Source organism: Plectropomus leopardus, chromosome 3, assembly GCF_026936395.1.
Source record: "Plectropomus leopardus strain MGB_pleo_1.0 chromosome 3, ASM2693639v1, whole genome shotgun sequence".
Lineage (NCBI taxonomy): Eukaryota > Metazoa > Chordata > Actinopteri > Perciformes > Serranidae > Plectropomus > Plectropomus leopardus.
Genome location: NC_142178.1, coordinates 36,310,995 through 36,331,754, shown reverse-complemented (window position 1 = coordinate 36,331,754; position 20,760 = coordinate 36,310,995). Strand labels below are relative to the sequence as shown.

General features: G+C 38.0%; 1 protein-coding gene and 1 long non-coding RNA gene across 5 annotated transcripts in view; one reads left to right on the top strand and one right to left on the bottom strand.

Moving 5' to 3' along the window:
* The window catches only part of LOC148190050 (uncharacterized), a 71,722-nt gene extending 66,541 nt beyond the window's left edge, over positions 1-5,181 (top strand). Inside the window, exons 2-3 of the long non-coding RNA XR_015775941.1 lie at positions 3,022-3,160; positions 4,198-5,181. This is a non-coding gene — a long non-coding RNA (uncharacterized LOC148190050). The remainder of the gene's footprint in view (positions 1-3,021; positions 3,161-4,197) is intronic.
* gtpbp1l (GTP binding protein 1, like) lies at positions 370-19,725 on the bottom strand. 4 transcript variants are annotated; one of them, XM_088074806.1, is made up of 15 exons: positions 19,628-19,725; positions 19,144-19,337; positions 17,835-17,946; positions 13,633-13,813; positions 13,147-13,330; positions 11,864-12,028; positions 11,583-11,706; positions 9,633-9,747; positions 8,179-8,323; positions 7,353-7,535; positions 6,906-7,041; positions 6,241-6,419; positions 6,011-6,157; positions 5,082-5,132; positions 370-3,109 (listed from the first exon to the last, which is right to left on the bottom strand). In XM_088074806.1, exons 2-15 carry the CDS (start codon positions 19,333-19,335, stop codon positions 2,996-2,998), a joined length of 2,028 nt encoding a protein of 675 aa, XP_087930932.1. In that variant the 5' UTR covers positions 19,336-19,337; positions 19,628-19,725; the 3' UTR covers positions 370-2,995. The 4 variants fall into 4 exon arrangements, with proteins under 4 accessions (XP_087930932.1, XP_087930940.1, XP_042341115.1 ...); XM_088074814.1 differs by having other exon boundaries at positions 19,542-19,644; XM_042485181.2 differs by lacking the exon at positions 5,082-5,132.
* Positions 19,726-20,760: the final 1,035 nt, after the last annotated feature.

Genomic DNA, 20,760 nt, shown 5'->3' with positions numbered 1-20,760 from the left:
GCTGTATAGTATGTTAAAAAAGCGCAAAATAAGACTAGTCAGTATGGTATGTTGGAAAATGATCATAGTATAATATGGTAAAAAAGTGAAAAAAAAAGTTCATCATATACTATATTGAGAAAAGTTATGTATATGAAAGTATATGAAAAGTATATGAAAAAAAAATCTATAATGCCAAAAGTCAAATTATAGTATGCTGTACAAAATGGCAAAAAGTTAGCGTAGTATATCAAAAAACTGCAAAAAGAAAAAAGTTACAGTATAGAATGATAAAAAATGTACTTTTTCTGCATAAATGTCACTCACAGGCTCCTTTCAGCTCATTCCTGTCAGACTCAATTTCTGTATGAACTGCTATTCACACGTTAGTTTTCTATAACATCTTTATTTAAAAGGATTTACAACACAAACTGGCACCACTTAATTTAAATGGCATCTTTTTTTAAATCTTGAGCTCTTCTGCACATCGTTGTACTTTTGTACAAACATACACAAAAAATGTGTCCCTTCAAAAAAAAAAAAAAGAAAAGAAAAGAAAAAAGTTAGGACTACTATTCTGCCAGTTCGGTATGTTTGTGATCTTCATAAAATAGGTCATTTGGTGGCCTAAAAGACTTTCAGACAAGACTCGCCAGAATGAAATCTTAACATGTACGGGAAAACGGGACACTGGAGTTTTTAGGAAAGAAAAAAACTGTCAAATTGCGACACTGAAAAACAACATGAAGTTACCTTTCTACTATAAACTAAAAACAGGAAAGAAGACCATTGATGAAACAAGCTGGAAAATGCAAACAAAATGTTTTAGTTGTCTTTTGTAAAAACGTTTGAAAGCTCGATCTGTTTTTAGTTTATGTCAATGGTTTATGTTAGCTTAACAGAGACAATTAGTGATGTCTTGCACTGTGTACTTGTGCACTACTGAAAGGTGTGTTGAGAACTTTAACAAAAACATCACACTTTCTGTCACATGGTTTATCCGGCCAATTGGTTCTTGTGCAGTCCAAACTAAATCCTATAAAATATCTGCAAATTGTTAATACAGTATGTACCAAAAACATTTGAACTCCGAGTCACATTAAAACATTGACTCCCTGTGTCTCACATTTGGATTCGACCCTTGAGGCTTGGAAATATTATTCATATGAAGGGCGACAGAGATAATGTGCAGAGACTCACAGCAGCATCATTTTTTTAGTGAATTAAGAAATGTTCTTACTTGGCTTTTGACATTTAAGGTGTAAGACACCATGACTGAATGAATCATTTTTGTGCGTTTCTGGATTTTTGGTGCTCAGAGTCGGACTGCATCAGAATAAGAAAGTTGTGCTTACGCATGCTAAATGGGATGCTTCACACGGACATGTGCCGTCTTACTGGTACAAGTATTTCACCTGCAAAATGACCCTTTAAAAAAAACACCCCAAAAAACGGCGTGACGACTAAAGTGTTGCGCGTGCAGAAATTGTTGTCTTGCATACCTTCACGTTGGACTGAATGGCCAAGAAAAAAAAACACTTTTCAGTAAAAGTAGTTAATGAAACTGTGTGTCAACAGCAAAACTATATCAAAACACACACGCAACTGCAGTTCGTTCATCCATTGTGTGCTCTGTATTTCCCAAACACGTGCGTTTTAGCTAAAATGCCTCTATTTCAAATATTTTAAGCAGAGTGCATGTTCGGGCACCGCTTTAACGCATGTTTTTGAAACATACTGAGCGTACGGCTGGATAAATGACACTGGCTTTAGACTGCAAGAACTCTGATAGATCGTAAACAAACGTTCGGATATAGCTTTGCTGTTGTTTAACGTCGTCCCAAAAGTCTTCAATTCCCCTTTTTGGGCTTTTCAAGAAAAACTGTTTTCTTCACAAAGTCTCTGTCAGAAGCAGTGAACAACTGACATAAAAACAGTCATTTGCAGGTAAAATATTCCTTTAACACACGTCAAAGCCACTTTGACACTACTTTGACATTACTTTGGGGGAAAAGCTGAGTTTTTCTCTTTAACCTGGATTTAGTAAAACTGCTGGCTCAAAAAGGAAGGGATAAAATTACCTTTTAATGGCAGGATTTTAACGTCTGCTGTGTAAGACAAAAATGGATAAGAGGCCGATTTGCTCTTTATCTACGCGACGTTTAAGGACAGGTGAGCAGTGCAGTATATTCCTCAGGGATAGGACAATAACTTTTGTTTCGCCTGGCAACAAAATTTACCAAACCCTGGCACGGACACAGGAAATCTAGGAGACAATTTTAGCCACCAACAAACAAAATGGTAGAGTAAACAAACATCAGAACTACGAAATTTAACGAGTATCTGGCTGGTGTGATCTCTTTTCTTTCTTGCTTTATGTCACAGACGTTAACACATCTACTGTTGACATTAATTCCCTTTCAGTTCAGTCGATTCCTAATGCGAATTCAAACTGCCAGTTTCAATGATGAGAAGCTAAGTGAAAGAAAAATACTGTTTTTCAACTACTTAACCCGGTCTACGTATCAATGACTGATGTGACAGTGAGTAGTCTCCAACCCCAGTGCCATCCCAAAAAAGATGCATGAATCAAAGTTTGCTGAAGGTGAACTCAGGTGGATGAAGAAGAAAGTTTAGGCAGGGAAAGTGACTGATGCCTCTGCTGGCTGGTGAAAACATTTAATGCTATAAAGGAAGTTCCAATGAACTACAAACAAGATGAACACCCCCAAAAATGTTTGTATTAAAATAGAAAAGGTTACATAATGCTATCTACAAATTGCAGATAACTGCAGTAAAACTCAAACCCAATAAAACTTCATTTTCCTCGGCAGCCCATAAAAAAGCTCCAAATTGGCTTCATGTGGAAAAAAATTCACTCTCATTAGAAAACTTGTTGAATTCTGGTTTTATATTAGAAATATGTGGATTCAGTTTTTGTGTGCAAACACCAGCCGGCTATGCAGTCACTTTCCCTCCCTGTGAAGGAGGTGAGGACAGATGACAGGTTGTGTTTCTAAGCTGTGCCTGCTGCTCCCGCAGGTACCGATGTGGTGATCGATGCAGCGTTCGGTCCTTTCCCTCGATGTCTCTGACCGCCTCTCCTGCGTCCTCCACCCCCAGACTTGAGCTGCAGACGTACAGAAAAAGCCACAGTGAGCCAGATGTTTCGGAAAATCAGGTAAGAAATAAACTGAAGTCAGAGGGGAGAAGCGGTTGATCCACAGCAGCTCAGATGTTAAGATGCATTTCCCCGTGCTTTGAACTGAAAACGTTAAGAGGGTAAAGAATGGGTTAAAGTTTGTCCTAAGGGGAGAAAAAAATTCAAAATCATAAATTCAGGGTTTGCTCAGGATATTTTAGTGGAGGTAGTTAAGTCCCCTTCAGTTTCATCATTCATTAATTCTAAACATTTTTACCTGTGATGTGGGAATTCTGCTTTATTATTATATTCAATAGAAGCAGTATTTCCCCTGGATTTTTTACAGTGTTGTTGCTGAAGTGCACGTTTTATTTTACACGTTTGGAGGATATTTAGAGCGAAGGGCTTTACACTAATATTTGTACAAAGTTGGAGATTTTTTAATTTTGTTTAATCAAACATATCCCTCACCCCATATGCTGTTGCAAATGTTCCTGCACAGTGGTGGTTAAAGTAAAATTTAGCATTTCAATATTGTGACTATAATATTGATTGTAAAAAAAGATTACTTTTAAAAAGTACAACATAAAGAAAAGTTACCTCCATAAAAGTTCTGTTCAGATAGTTCAAAAAGGCTTTTAAATAATGACATAAAAACCATGAAGCCAAAACTGTTTCAATTTTATGACGAGTTCAGTTTTAATAAGTTATTCAATTCTACAAAATCAACAAACAAAACAAACAAACAAAATCAACCTCCACTAATATACTGCAGAAAACCCTGAAATGGCACAAATTATTTTAATGATTATAACTCGGTCTTCAAACCTTTTAAATACTAATACTTTCAAAACAAATGTTAAATTTAAAAAAATATATATTTAGACCGGCGTGCTCATTGTGTGTCGAGTTAACTGTTAATTGTGGTCTGTGGTGGGTTTAATGCTTTAAAAAAAAAGAGCCAAAAAGAACCTTAACAGGTGGAGTGGACTTTTGACGCGTTCAAAGCTCTTTTGACGGAGAGAAAAACGAGACGGAAAGAATAGAAAGATTGAAAATCTTGTTTTTCTCGACAGAGTGCCTGTGACCGCTTCAAAAGACAACTCCAGGAGTCGACAGATTATCGGCCTGGACGATTATTGGTACAAATATTCGGCATTTTGCAGATTATCTGTATTTTATGATTTCCAATAAAACTAATGAATTAAAAAGTGCAAAGAAAGCACCAGCATGGGAGGAACTTTTACTTTGTAAAAGCTCAGGGAGCTGTTATTATGTATGTATTTTTATTTCAGTTTTCACTTGACTTTATGAAAAACTGTTGCAGGGAACTTGCTGTATATGATGACTGTTGTTGATTTAACTTTTGCTGAAGGCATTTAAACAAAGTTTTGTGTTGTAGTTTCTTATATTCCAAATTCTAAATATCAACAGAAAGATTTTAATTTTTAATGTAAATGCATATCGGTTTGAAATATCAGTTACTGGTCTCACTAAGTACTAATTGTCCATACTGGCCCTGAAAAAACAGTATCGGTCGACCCCTAGACCACTCCACCACTTTCAGGTAAGCTGATTCTTTTTGGCAAATGTTAAATTTGTACTTTTTATTCCATGACCAGGGAGAAACCTAAATTAGTTTCAAATACTCGGACTTCACATTAAAATTCTGTAAGTGATTTGCACAATCGAGGAAAGAGAGTGGAAAAAAAACAAAACAGCACAAGCCATTGATTTTTTTGCCTCTCTTTAAATAAAGTACCTCAGCTGTTTCTAAACCAAAAACAAGTTCAGTAAGTACTTCAGTGATGAGGCACTTCAGGCACTGGGTATGAAACTATTATGTTTTCTGAGCATGCATACTAGCACAAGCTCACAGAGTTCAAAAAGTGAAGAAACCAACAACAAAACGACATCATGACCTCATCATGACTCCCAGAGTCTGCACAAACATCTTTACCTTGTTCTCTTTGTTGCTGTCTTTACACAGAGCGTCCTCCTCTGCCACTGTCTGACGCAGCATGCCAAGACAGGGAGAGAGCGAGAGACGGCAGCAGAAAGAAAGTGTTTTTAGTTGAAGGAAAAGGCGTGAAGGGCAGGAAAGGCAGAGGAGGAGTGAGGTGAGTAAATGAAAAGGAATGAGGAGGGGGACAGGTGTAACGTACGTGGAGATGAAAGCAGGATATGATGGTCAGAGTAAGAAGGCGAAAACAAGGTGAGAGCGGGGACGGTGAAAGAGAAACTAAGTGGCAAATTTAAGGAAATTAAAAGCAGGAAGAAAAGCAAACGGGTAGCATTTTAAATGGCGACGTTCAACATTCAAACACTTCAGTTTGTCACAAAAAAATAAAATAGAATAAAATTAAATTGGAGCAGCATTACAAAAATAGTATAGTAGTAAATATTATTAGATCACTTTTAACCAAACGTAGTTTTTTTGTCTTTTTTTTTTTTTCTTATTCAAGCATCATGAAAGCAGGTATGAAAGTAAGCAGTGTATATGTGCTCCGATACAGAGGTGGGTTTTATGTACAAATATGGTTATAAAGGTAAATTTGGTGATCTACATTGTACCAACAGGTAACTGCTATGCCATAAGTATGAAGTAAATGAACAGTATTACGTTCAGTGGTAATTTTAAAGATTTGTGAAATCAGAAATGTGCGACAAAAAGAAAGATGGACAGCAAATTAAATACATTGTGGCAATTTAGAACTCACTTATTCAGATGTAACACTACATGATGACTGAAAAGTACTCTGACAAAATTCAGATCAAATGAGAGCAAAAACATTGGATTTGGGCTAAATTTGTTTGTAATGTGAACACTGTCTGATTTTTTTCTCTTAAAATGTATATTAAAGGGTTCATAAACGCGGATTTACTCACTGGTAGCTGTGCTGTGTTTGGACTAGGCGGCCGTGCTGTTGATCCAGCCTCCTCGCTGGCTGCTGTGCCGTCTTTAAAAGTCTTCTTACTGGCCTGCATCTTGGACTGCTGAGCCTTTGCCGCCTGGGTGTTCACTGCTTGAAGAAGCTGAAATCACGAGCACATTCAGAGTCAGCTGACCTGCACATTAGGCAACACTTATATAGAGAAGTTACCATAAGCTTCAGTGCCTTGGTGATGGTGCCCACAGCTTTGGTGCGTCCTTCTCTGAACACCAGTTTGTGGTCACAGTGCAGGTACTCGGGAGTCTTAATGAAGCGGAAGTGGACTGTGGCTTTGTCCCCTGTCCGCAGACAGTCTTTGTTCATGGTCAGGATGGTGGCTGTCTGCCTGATGCTGCCGCAGTGAACTGGTGTGATGGAGACAGAGCGTGAACCAGTTAGTCTAAGCAAGACCTCACAATATCGAAGTGAAACTGCACCCGAAAATGTACTGAAGATTAGACTAATCAAACCAAAGTTTGACAGCTTACAGCAAGTGGAATTTAAGACTTGTTTTAATGCAACTCAGAATTAAATCAGATTTCACTTTAACCAAAATTGGGGGAAAAAATGAAGAAAAAAAACCTGACACCAATTACTTATGGTTAGGGAGAATTTTTGCCCAAATATTTACTGTAATATGAAACATGACTTAGGTGACAGCAAATTAAGTGGTACTCTGTCTATCTTTCTTTTTTCTTTAAAGTTACCTGTTTTTTGGCTTGAACAATGCAATGTCAAAAAAAAAATCATAAAATTGTGCCGTTTATGTCATACATTTAAGACTTATGAAAAATGAACTGAAGACATTTGTGTATTTGTGTTAAAAGGGATCTGACTGTGTTGAAACTTACCCATGGCCTGGTATCTGGGGGATATCGTTGTGGGGTGGTGCAGCACCAAAATCTCAGCCTCAAACTCCCAGGTGGCCTGTGGCATCAACTTTGGGGAAACCATTACCATACCTTTTCTTATAGATGAACGTTTGATCTGAGACATGAAAGGAAAACCCAGCAGGAACAGAAGTTAGAAGAAAGCTGGAGAAGTGATGAAGCCAAACCAGAATTAGAGACAGAACACGACCTAAACCCACACGTTGGGATTTGCATGTATTATAAAACTGATTATAAAGGAGGAAACTAATTCATATGCATATTAAGTCCAAAAGTTGTAGAATAATTATTCTTTCCAGGAGAATTTAAACTTTATGTCAGGTGGCCCGTATGCTGTTTTAGCAAAAGGTAAAAAGCATTCAAACATCCTGTGATATCAGTAATTAAATCAGTAATTCTCCCCCAAACCTTTTTCAAGGCGAAGGACGCCGTCTGTCCACCGCGGACCTCTTTGACAGGCATCCTCTTACGGTGGATTGATTTTACAGCGATGGGGATGAAGGTGCCGAGGGGGTCTGGGCCTAAGAGCAGCGTGTCGTTGAGTCGTATCATTCCTCGTAACGTAGTTCCTGAAACTACTGTGCCGACACCCTGCAAAAAGAAGATCAACAATCACATACCGTTCATCTATAAAGACAGTCTTCCTCACTGTGTATAAATTATGTCTGCACAATGAGGATTTCTAAAAGTGTAAATGCAAACAATTCAAACTGTGAAACTTCACACCTTATCATCAATTTTCACACAACACCCACAACTCTGCTTTCCGTACTCAGATAGAACTCTATTTACTCCGTCTTCACCACTGTCAACAGCTTTTACTCAAGCCGCATTTAAAGAAAAAAATCTTTAAGCCGTTAATACTGTGAAATGTGTTGTGGAAGAGCACACAGTGTGCTTGTTTTTATATTCAGCTCTGCTGTTAAAAGCAGTGACAGCCTCGCCGTGCAAATCCAACTGCGGTCTCTGACTGCTTTACATTTACATACAGCTTTTTAACAGCAAGTGCACAGAATCAGTTCAGTGTTACACTCAAAAACATTTTCACACGACACATCAGGAATAATCTGCAACAGCAGAGATACTCAAACTGCTGTTGTCTCTCTTTAAGGCTCGACTTTAACATTTAGACCACTGCAGACTGTTCGGTCTAGTTGCCCCCGTTGATAACCACTTCCATGCTTTAAATTAAAAACCTATAAGTAAATGGCTGTGTGTGTGTTTGATTTCGTACCGGTACTGAGTATGTGTCGTCTATTTGGAACTCAGCAGGCTCATCGTTGCTAAAGTTGGTCCTCGAGGAGAGGAGGTTGAGGAACATCTTCAAAAGGTCCATGTTCTCCCCCGTCACATTTGAGATTTGAAAAATTGGGCACATCCTGCAGAGAGGAGTAAAGTGTGACTGTTAAATATTACCATCTAACACCGTGATTTACAAGACAAACTTTCAGAGCCAATACAGAAATTACAGCTGAAGCTGAAGTGTCATAACAAGACTTTTAAGCTCTACTAGCCTCAAGGATGCTGCTGTTAAGCCGACTCTGACATCTGACTCCTTGACAGACTCCCTACAGAAATTGCTTAACTAGCTAATAAATATTTAAACAAATTTGCGACTGAAGACAAAATGTTTTGAAGATGTAAGAGGAAATATGTTGAAGTAGAAATGCAACACTCTTATGGCCTAAAATAAAAAATCAAGGCTCCAAAGGTATTGATGTTCTTCTATAATTACACTAAGGAGGAGTCAGAACTTGCTAAAATTTGTAAATCTTTGAGCTCTTCTGTGTAATTTATTGAATTTATAAGTAATTCTTCATAACAGCAGTGTGGAAACAATAATTCATCCCAACATTTCCCTGTATTTCTATATTCTGAAGTTTCATTATTCTCACAAAATCTATGATCTTCATCTATTTAAATAAGAATTATAGGAAGAAAATATATTTTGTATACAGTTGTGGATTTTTTAAAAATTTCTATTAAGGATAATGTGACATGTTTGTGTAATCTTTCACATGATATTTTACATGAAATGTTTGAAAAGAGCTTGGAAGAACTCCTCACAAATTAAAATGAGCTGCAAAATTTTTAGGGGTGAAATCTCTTTTCTCACTTGATTATTTTATAGCTGGAGTGTGGGACTTTTGTCTCCCCCTTCTGGTGGTGAGGACATCTACACAAACACTGTCGATAAAGCTTATGATGTGTGGCTACAGGTAAGCTTTTTCACCTCCTTTTTCTATCTTCTAACTCTATAAGATATTACCTGAAACAAACCTATTCTTATTTACTGTTTTTTATTTTTATTTTTAAATTTGGGTTTACTTGTTTAATAATATTACAATTTTTCCCCATTACTTATTGTTATAATCAAATGTAAGCATGTACTATTTTTAATATTACTATTATTTTTTCTTTTTTCTAAGAGGCAGCTGCTGTAAGAGATTATAATTTGACAAATACAGAAAAATGTTTTAATGTGAAACTTATGTTACTGGTGTGTTATTTTTTGTCTGACCATACAAACTTGTATTATGCAAATTCATGTACGTAGGTCTCTTAAAAGAGGCCATGACCTCAATGAGCCTACCTGTTTTAAATAAGGATTAAATAAACAAAGTCTTTGTTTCTCTTCTTCCTCAATCAATTGATTTTAGTCTTCACATCGCTCTTCCCTCCTCTTACCTCTCAGAGCTGAAGTTGGAGGCTGTGACGATGACATCATCCTTGTTCTGAACGAGCACAGGGATTTTCCTGCAGCCTGGTGACTTTAATAACCTCTGCAATAATTTTAGCGTCTCTGCGGATACACACACAAACAGACAAATCAACAAGAAATCCATCACGAGTAATTCTCTAAACAAAAACACCGGCTGTCACCACGTCTAGGAGCACGACTGAACAGGCTGCAAAACGCAGAGCGGTGAAATGCTTCCTGAGGAGATGGATTTAAGGAGCACATACAGTATTCTGCAAAAAGTGAACTAGGGAAATGGATAAGAGATAGCCCTTAATTTCTAACTTACCCACTTAAAAGCATATTTAATCATATTTTAGCAGACTCCCCATTTTCTAAACTGCTCCCATTTGCTTCTTTAAATTTGCTCTTGCAGTGATTTACTGTTTATGCAAACTCAACTCTTCTTCCTTTTGTTTCACATTAAAACCTTTGCAGCAGTTTAGAGGTACGATTCCTAACCTTCCCCAAGAGGCTTTTATAGTGAATAAGTGAGTGCTGAGTTTCATGCACGCCATCATTAAAACACAGCCAAGTAGTGAATTAGAGGGAATTAGTGTCTAAACACTGTTTTTAACAACAGTGTGCTAAGTATCGTATGGCTGTGTTGCAGAATTGATGTAATTACTGCTTTGGAAACAAGATATTATTCTCATTAATAACTGACTTCTTGCTGTACTTGCAATCTAAACATACGGAAACACAAACAATAACTTATCTTACTTTGTCAGAAGCTGTACAGGGATCTAATGTTAGTTATAACAAATACACAGCTTGTTTTGGGATCAAACACTAGGAGGTCTAAAGGCCTAGACACACCAAACCAATGTCAAAGAACTAGTGGCAATGAAGGCTGACTGATGCGTCACCTCACATCACCTTTTTTTGGCCAAAAAGTTGCACTTGAACACACCCCAAAGACTAGAGCTGACGGCCAACTAACATAAAGGAGTAGTCTGTATTAGTTATTTAGGGGGAAAAAAACCTAAAAGGACAGATTCTAAATGCTAGTTTGCCATTTAGCACATTATCGATACAACTGGATGTTAAAAAAAAACACAAAGGATATTTACTATGTGTGAACAAACAACATAAACAATTATGAACCCTTTCTGCTAAAGAGCTCAATGGCTAAAAAAGATAGTATTACCCAATATACCAAGTTAGTTTTTAGCTCACTTCCTCTTGACTTTTGCAGTTTGTTTGCTTTCCTCACTTCTGTGTCCTCACTACACTGCCTGTTGAAGCTGTGAATGTTGCACAAATATTCCGCCTGACGGTCCTGAACGAGTAAATTACAATCGCAGGTTCAAGGAGAAGACAAGATCGGCTGTCATACAGCGGGGATGGTAAGTGATGTCATTGACATGCTGCCATTTCATTTCTTTTTTTAAGTGCTGCCGAAGCATCTGTGAAATGTCACACTAGAAGACGACAACGCTTTTCCATCACACCCCTTTCGCTCAGCCGATGTGTCTACAATCACGCACTTGTTTGGTTCTGTGAAAAAATGTCAAGTCAAGTCAATTTTATTTATAAAGCCCATTATCACAGATCACAATTTGCCTCAGAGGGCTTTACAGCTTTCGACATCCCTCTGGTGTAGGGGTGGTGTAAAGATGGGACTTTGTAGTGGCCCTATTATGCAATCACTATGTGAGATGGGCTAGTGATATCAGTCCATCAATGGGCTCCGCCAGCTCTGACGCCGATTCAACATGCTGAATTGGACGAAAAACAATCGACAAGAGCCAACCAGCGCAACAGTGCATCAAAACACAAACACAAACACAACAAAAAGTTTGGTGACAGATGCTCATCGACAGCCAGCTATTAGTTTGGTGTGTCAGAGCCCGATGACTTTAATAGGTAGCACAGTGGGGGGGGGGGGTGTTTACCTTGCAGGATGTTGGCTGGACACATGTCTATCTTGGTAACAACTACAAAAACTGGCACATTTAGGGCCAGAGCCAGACCCAGATGCTCTTTGGTCATGCCAACGATGCCAGCGTTACTGCCGACCTGAGACGAGAGAGAGAGGAGGAAGAGGGGAACAGAGGAGGGATCTTTTTAATTATCTATTGTTGGTTTTCTTGGAGATTTGAACAGGAATTTGAAAATGGACAACCCAAGGACTAAGCAACAAGAAAGCAAACACAATTTCCCAACGCTCTCTCACCATGAGCATGCAGAAATCAGGCAGGTGTCCCGTCATGCCGAAGACTGTGGTCTTGAGGTACTTTTCATGGCCAGCGAGGTCAATGAAAGTGATGACTTTTGAGGATTTCTCGCAGATCTTGGTCCAGTCTAGGCCGCCGCCGTGGCTGTCTGGCTTGTTCACCACCTACAGGAGCAGAGCAGACAGAATAGAACATGACTTAAAGTGTGTGAGAGAACTGGAAACAAGAGCAGAACAAAACTCCAAAAGACAGAAAAAAAAAAGATTCAGTGTCCAACAAACTTTTTAAAAAGTTACATTTCTGCAATTTCTTCACAGTGTGCTGCTATTTAATGTGAATGGAAAATGTATTTCAAATATTTGCTGCCTTCATTACAAGAAATATGTATATATTCGTTAGGAATTATACTGACAGGACAATACAGTTAGAATAATGCTTTCTGTCAGATAATAATGTCCAGATGTCCATGTATCTGGATTTTCAGCATAACAACGTCTCTTCCTCCTCCACATTATAATCATGTCTATACGGCACAGCTGTGAGTAATGTGAGAGGCTCTGCTGACATACAGTATATGTTTTGGTGTCATGCCACCAAACAACTGTAGACAGTCTAATGATGTATATATTTTTGCTGAAAGGGTTTGACAGCTCACAATTATTTCACACTTCGAAGAATCAACAGAGCTATCTACTAGTAGAAAACAACAATAAATACGATTTTACTGTCAAAACAAGGTATCTCCAAGCATTGTTTTTGATATGTGGTTTTTAGTCCAAATGTCTTCTATTAACCCTTAGGGCCTGCTTTGATATTACACATTCGTATTGCACTGCAAACAAAATGTGCTTTTCAAAATAAAGCTTAAAAAAATATTACACATTAATATAATTTTCTACTTTGAGTTATTTTTTATAAATGTCAAATATTTATATATAGTTTGAATGGGTTTCAATGGCACGTTTTTTGCACTTAACAGTATGAATGTAACAATTTTGTTTACACAGTGTATTTTAGACTTACTGTAGGAGCTGAGCCGGAGATTCAATGATCAAACAAAAACACACAATCTTGCCAGAAGTGATGCCAGATGTATAAACACAGCCAAAATTATCAAAAAATGAAGAATGAAAAGCATGTCAAATGCAACAAACAGTCCCTAAGGGTTAAAGCGGTAGAAAACTGGAAAACGTAGCATAGGGGCTTTCCTGCTTTATATTTTGCAATCGCCATGCGCACCCACTGATCATGGAGTAAGCCCTGAGCACTGGCATCAGCTCACCTGTCCCTCCTGATCAAAACCCAGGATGTCATTGCCCACGCTGCTGGTCCTGCCACTCTCCATTTCATGTTTGTGCCTGAAGAGCTTCTGGCGAGCAAAGCCTCTGCCATTGTCCAGCTCACCGTGGGTCAAAACCCCCAGCAGAGTGCTCTTCCCCGCATCCACGTTCCCCACCACCGCCACTCTGGAGACCAGATGAAGGAGAAAAAGAATAAGAATGACTCGTATCAGGACAGAGGAAAAACATGTTATATTGGTACACATCCTCTCTCTGTCTGTTCATGCTTTAATTCAGCCTGCACCTTTTTAATCTAATGACTCTCTCTGTTCCTGTTCTTGTATTTTTGTTATTTTATTTTAACATGGTGTTGCTGTTAATGAACATGTATATGGGTTAAATAAAATAAAATTAAAATACAAACTACCATTTTTCAAAAAAATGGAAACAAAACCCACACCACACAGATGAAGACGAATTAATTCTACCTGACTTCCAGGAAATCCTGCTCGCCCACACGCCGGCGGATGAGGTAGTCCCGAATCTTTCCGCCGGTGTCTGCCCTCTCTCTCAACAAGATCAGGTCAGCCTCAATCTGTTCGCACAGCGACCGCACCGTGGCTACCGACGCCTCCATGTCCTTCTCATCCAGACCGTAGTCACCTCCATCTAAACAGAGAGAGGACAGGTGGGAGGAAAAAGGAAGAGGGTGAAAGAGGAAGAAAAGAGAGTTACTCTGATGCATGAGAGACGATGATCTGATATTTTATGTATGTAATATCAGTGGCCTACAGAATAATGCGCATAAACTTTACAAGCATGTCTGCAGATGTGAGGGTTCATGTAAAGGCTCGCCCTGGCAATGTCTGTAGCTTGCTCTATGACAGGGTGGGGACCAGGAGGACAAATACCACGCTGGAGACAAACGTTGTAGAAGACAGTGTAACTAAACAGGTGGTTTATGGGAGTGGGTGTAGTGTGGATACGAGAGAGTATTATTTACTGTGACCATGATGTCACCCAACGTGACTGTATCATAACCAGTTAGCTTCAGATGCAAACCAATAAGGGCAGATTTAGTCATCCATTACTACATAGTGGAGGTACAGTACAGGCGGCAGCAACTAACTGTAGAGACTTATGGAACCATATCACCTCAATTTGCATTTACCCTGCCTCACTGGTCACTTATATCCAGCCACAGCACACACACACACACACCCACACCCATTCTCAACCAGAGAAAGTTTCACTTTAGTATTTCCTGGAATTATTTAGAGCTGTTCAGAGAGTCACTGGAGCTGCAGCTTGAGTGGCTGAGTTGATTTGAGCTTTGTTTGAATTTTTTAAATTGTTCTTTCTCATTGCGTCGCCAGCTTGGTCCGCATTGCAGGTATCCCAGTATGCTTTGTACAGGGAATCAGTTGCTTCCATTACAAAATTAATGGGAATTGATTTAGTCGCATATCGTGGGCATGCACAAACCCCCCAAACTGCTTGGAGGACAGCCTATGAGGCAGCTCAGCCCCTTTACTCTGACACTTCTGTATTGAATGCATGTCTATGGGTCTATAGGTCCATGTTTGCATGTGTTTTGGGCCTATGTGTGTAATGTTACAACAATGGAGTGTAAAAATGAAGTGCTTCATCTTCTAAGAGGTGTGTGGTTTTTTAGTAAATGTCAATTTTCCCCTTGCTTTAAGGTCAACCTTTTGAAACCTGAATCGACAGCAGTTTTATTGTGGCGCATTTAGACATCTTTCACAAGCATTTAAACCTTTGAAACCTGGGTGAATTGGGTTGATTTCTCTGAAAACATGGTGATAATGCCAATTAGCAATTTTGCACAAAATGTCCCAAGAATTGCAAAAAATTAGAAAAAGACAAAAAATGACCTGAAAAATACTTTTAATGTGAGGGAGAGAAAATTATTTTTAAATGTATAAAAGGGGGGCTTTTTAAAATTATTATAATTATTATTATTGTTACTGTTATTTTTGTTATTTGTTTATTTATTTATAGCATTTTTTTACTTTAATTTCTTGTTAGGTTGTTTCTTGTTATGTTTTTGAAAGAAATCCAGTAAATTTGCTCAGGTTTTAAAGGGTTAAAGTACCTCACTGCTGCATCACTCAATACAAACAGCACTACCACTAAGTGGACAGAAAACCTTATCATATCAGCCTGACAAACAGAAAGAGCCACTAAGGTCAACAGGCCAGACAGATGGCTGCTCGTCCAGGCATCCAGACATGAAGTAGTGATACTCCCTGTGCTGAGTAAGGAAAAATGACACTCTTTCACACATGCACTTTGACCCTCCAACAGGCCACATGGGTCACACATGTTGCTGTAACAGACAAAAATATCTCTGGTTCACGACAAAAGCCCTTGTGGTTGTGTGTGGGGGCGGACTGTTTCAGCATGAAAACTAAACAGCAAACAAATGGGGTGAGCTGTGTGGGAGGACACACCGGGCCACAGCGGACACAAGAGATGGCTCTACTACACAATGTTGGCTTGGCCTTTTATTCTTTTATTTACTGAAAAGCTACTTGCCCAAGTCACTTTTACAGATGTATAACAATATCTCAGTCTTACACAACATGTTAGCAAATTTTGCCTTGATTTTAGCAATTTGATTCAAAGAACAGAGCTGGCTGGTAAAATGTAAAAAGGGTAAACTAATAATAATAATAATTTAATTTGAAAAAATCCCTGGTGCTGTCAAAAGATTACTGCCAATAGTGCTCTTTTTGGCAAGTCTAGTGTTGACATCAAAGGTCTGTTTGAAGGATAAGCGTATCCAAATCTGGTTCTAAACTCAAATCGACTATTGTCGACAAAATCTCTGGACACTTGAAACTGTAAAATACAAGAAAGGTTTCATCGTTCAATCAACTGTCCACTCATCTTTTCTATTTCTCAGTGCATTTTAGTCTCATCTTTTTTGTCAATAATGATAATGAGTTTCCATTCAGATTTTATTTAACTTTGAGTTAATTTTAGAAACAGTAATTTATATAAGGGGTGATCATGAAAGTGATGAAACATTTTTTTTTACATCGATTACAATTATCTGACACTGTGAAAGCACTACCAGCTAATGTTTATGCACATAAAAGCCTAGAGGCCACTAGAGCATCAGTTAAGGTTTAATCAGGGCTGAGAGCACAAGAGAAGGTTGTTCTAGGACAGTGATACAAAACGTATGACCTGCAGGCCAACTGCTGGTGGCCTGCCAACCATTTCCTAAATCACAATGAAAACAAATCGATTCACTTGAATGTAAATAAGGTACCAAAGTGCATAAAAAGGCATCAAAATAAAGCTTTTTTTTCCAAATTCACAAAAAATGCCAAGGGATCATAGGGGCTCTAAGGTCCGAATGTCATTAAATAATTAAAAACGCTTCTGTGTATGGCTGACCTGTGCGGGGCTACTGTGATTGGATTTGCCTCTTGGCAAAGATGAGTGAAGAAAACAAATGTCAAATGGTTGAAAACAGGCAATTCAATGAAAAATTTAAAGATTGTTTTGACTTTATTTTTAATGTATTTTAGTTTTATTTGATAAACAGAAATATATATAGATATTTCTTTTTTATTAACTGGCCCCTGGCCCTCCTCTTATTTCTCAAAAGCAGCAAGAGGAGTATCCCTGATCTAAGTTAACATTTTAACCTCTGAATCTACCAACAGAAGCTTTTACCTTTGACCTACTCCGAACACACGCATTTCCATCCATCTTACTGTATGGAAGATCCAGAAATGTGTCAATTAAATACTGTGGACAAACAGCACATACTCTGTAGAACATAACTGTCTGGATCTCTAAACTCTTCAAGTGAACATAAAAAAGATCTGCAAAGAATCACTAAAACCCAAACATGTTATGTTGAGCAGCACTTTTTGTTGTAAAGCACGTTGGGCTGCATTTTTTATATAAAAGGTGCTATACAAATGAAGATTATTATGATTATTATTATTATTATTATAGCACTGCCTGCTGCTTTCTTTTAAGATGTCAAAATTACAAAAGGTTTTATTTGTCAAATGCTCATAATAACAAATCATATTCCATGACAGATCTTAACTTACATTCTGTTGAATCACTGTATAGAGCAAAAAGCAGAGTATTTACAGAATATTTACAAAAGTTATTTGTTTTTATTTTCAGAAGATGAGAATCACAGAAGAAAATTTCCCTTTAAGCACCAGTTTGCACGAACTACATCAAAGCAATTCTGTATCTCAGCAGATGCGACAAAACAATGGAATTCTCTGCAGAACGATTTAAAGGGCTGTATAAATATTTTATAAAGAAAATGTTTCAAGAATGTTAGACTATATGAAGTCATTGGTAGAATGTGTCCCCTTGTTGACTTATTGTGTGTAACTATTGATTCTTATTTCTTCTTTTTCTTAAGTGGTCATTGTTTAATGACTTTAATCGACAGACCATCTACTTTTTTGTCTATTTATGTTCCAAGAAGAAGGCAAAATAGGATTTTTTTCTTCTCCCTGCTCTTTTTTAGTCATGGAATGCGTCTGATTTCAATTGTGAATGGGACTGCTGTGCATTAACATGAATGCACGAATAAAAATTAAATGAAACTGTTCGGTGGACCCAAATGTACGCTCAATTAAAGACATCATCTTTAAGTTGTTCAAAAAATAGTTACACTTACCTGAGCCCATCCCAACCACATAGATTGTCTCTCCGCAGCCCTCATCTATCTGCTCCCTCAGATGCCGTAGTAATGAATCGTACTGTTGCGCTGTTGGACTAACTAGGACCAGCTGAAAAGTGAGAGACGAGAGAAAAGGTCAAATAAGAGAAAACACAGAGTCAAAAAAGTCTTTTGTGAGTGTCTTAAGGTCACAACTTCAACTAATTACAAATTGAAGTTGGTGTACTATGATTCTTGCAATTTTTGGGTTGTATCAACATTGTGTATTGAAGAGATACCATAGCAACACTGCCAAAAATCCAGCAGAATGCAAAACAGATTCTATCCACAGTCAATCAGGATTATTTAAAACTGTTCCCTCCTCCGAGTCAACAGTGGAGTATAACAAACTCCAACACAAAACTTTGTTTAAATGCCTTTAACACATGTTTAATCAAAACTGAAACACTCTACATCACATACAGCAGGTTCCCAGCAACTTTTTTTATGAAGTCATGTTAAAAAACTTAAATAAAAAAAGCTCCCTGAGATTTTACAAAGAAAAAGTTCCTCACGTGGTGACACTTTCATTGAACTTTTTAATCTGCAAAATGCTAAATATCGGCTCCAACAATCAGCCAGGCTGATAATCTGTCGACCCCTTGTCTGTGGACCTGTCTTGCACTGGGCACTTTGAATATATTGAACCTTTGAATAAAAACACTTAAATGCCAGTGCTGCTATGTGTTTGATGCTTCTGTGCAAGTTTTAGTAGGATTGTTTTTCACAGGAAGTTTGTAGATATACATAGATAATTATTTTAACATATTATTTTCTACTGCACAGCTGTTGGCTGGGATAACAGTATTTCTTATGTTTCATGCAAGCATATGTAAAAGAAAAATGAGAAACTGAATCTCATATCTTGAATTAGTATATATACACACATATGTAGTATATATTCATTTCAAAGCTATTCGCAATGTAAACCAGTCAATAAGGTTTCGTTTCGCAAATTCAGATTGATGCCCCTGGCTTCTCTTTTCGCAACTATACAAATAATTGTAGCTTTAGCATATCGAGAGTGTATACTCCATGGCTGGGAAACCTGGCAGCTGGATACAGTTACATACGTAGTGCAATATACGTGTCACTCTCTGGTGTTTTGCACAGCCAGCACAAAATACGCTGCGTGCAGTTTACGTGCAACAGAGATTTCGCAATGTTATCCTCACAGCATTCCTTCACAGAATCGAAACCAACAACTGTCTGACTGTAACATTTTAAAACATACACGTTACTATGTGCAGTTTACAGTGAGGCCCACCTTGCTGCTTAAATCTAAATGATCCGCGGACTCGCCGTTTGTACCCTCGCCGTCTTCAAAGCCCTCTCCGCCGGCTGGATCGTCAGCACACCCCCGGTCCGGTGCAAACATACAAGCTGGCACTATGGACTCCGCTGCTGCTATTGCACCCGGCGGGCATATCGCTGGTTCTGTCGCCATTAACGACGCCATTTCTAAAACAAAGACATGGTGCAAACTTAACGAAAATGAATAAACAAACTTACATGATTGGCTCCTCTAGCTAACTGTTAGCTAGCCGCTAGCAAAGACAGAAAGTTAGGTTGGTTATCATAGCTAATGCTAGCCAAACACCGAAATTACTGTAACACTCTAAAGATAAAGACAAATAACTACAAAACGTATAACATGTTAAGTACATCTGAAAAGTTTTCGACATCCAAATGGTCACTGATACCGAATTACATTAAATTATCCTTTGAAATGAACACATACGCTGACATACCAGAAGTTGCTAACTAGCTGACAAGCTAACTTTGTTATTTATTCAAACTGGCTTCGTTCCCTGTGCACTGAATGGATGACACGCCCATCAACGAATGGAGACACGGGATTGGCTGCAATACTCAAAGTCACGCCCACTGATGACGTACACGAATGTCAGCGTGTTGCTCCCGTTGCTCCTGAAACATAGAAACTCACTGACCTATTTTCAGCCATAATACATCCATGCCTCCAGCACGCGCGCACACTCACGATGACATAATATTACTGAATAACTACAAAATTAGGACATTTCTGAATAAATGTTGATATAACGCTTAGGGACTGTTTGTTATTTATGATATGGTGAAGATAGACTTTATTAATATATATATAAGCACTGGGGAGTGAGTTATGTTTTTTGATTTGGTTTAGAGAAGGGACATTCAGCTTTAAATGGTTGTATTTTTGTATTAAGTTTGAATACTTGAAATTTTAAAGGCATGTTTTCTTTAAAAATCACCATAACCAGCCATAAACTTTGAAATCTGGGTATTTATGGTTAAGGGTGTGTCATGCATTTCCACCAGATACTCAGGAAGGTTCAAGGGAAATTAATATGGTTCCAGGAAGGGGCCTTAATAAAGTAAAAACAAACAAACAAAAAACAAGTCACACCCAACCACCCCCACCCCCTACTCTGATAAACAAAGTACAGTCCCTTATAGTACCTAAATAGTTTTAAGTGCCAAATTAAATGCATGACCAGCAAGTGAAAAAAGGAACACTCTTCTGTGAGAACATGTATGCTAATGTGTTTTTGCTTTACAAAAAGCAAACAAACAAAAAAAGTTTGAGTGTTTTTCCTCCTTTATTCTTTCCTTTTCCTGTGCCACTTCATATAGCCTATATTGTTGGTGAAGTTATAATAATTATACATGTGCATATCGACATGTGTCTGCTATCAACATGGTTTGCAATTATGACAATAAAAATATTTAAACAGTCTTTTTTTAAATACCTAATGTGCAAAATGATTTGTTTTCTGTTTTTTTTGTTTTCTCTGGACTTACCTGTAATTGTAAGCAACGCAGTTGGATTAGTATTTCCTCTCATGCGCAGGGAGTTCTCATCCAAAACTGCAAACATCCTGTA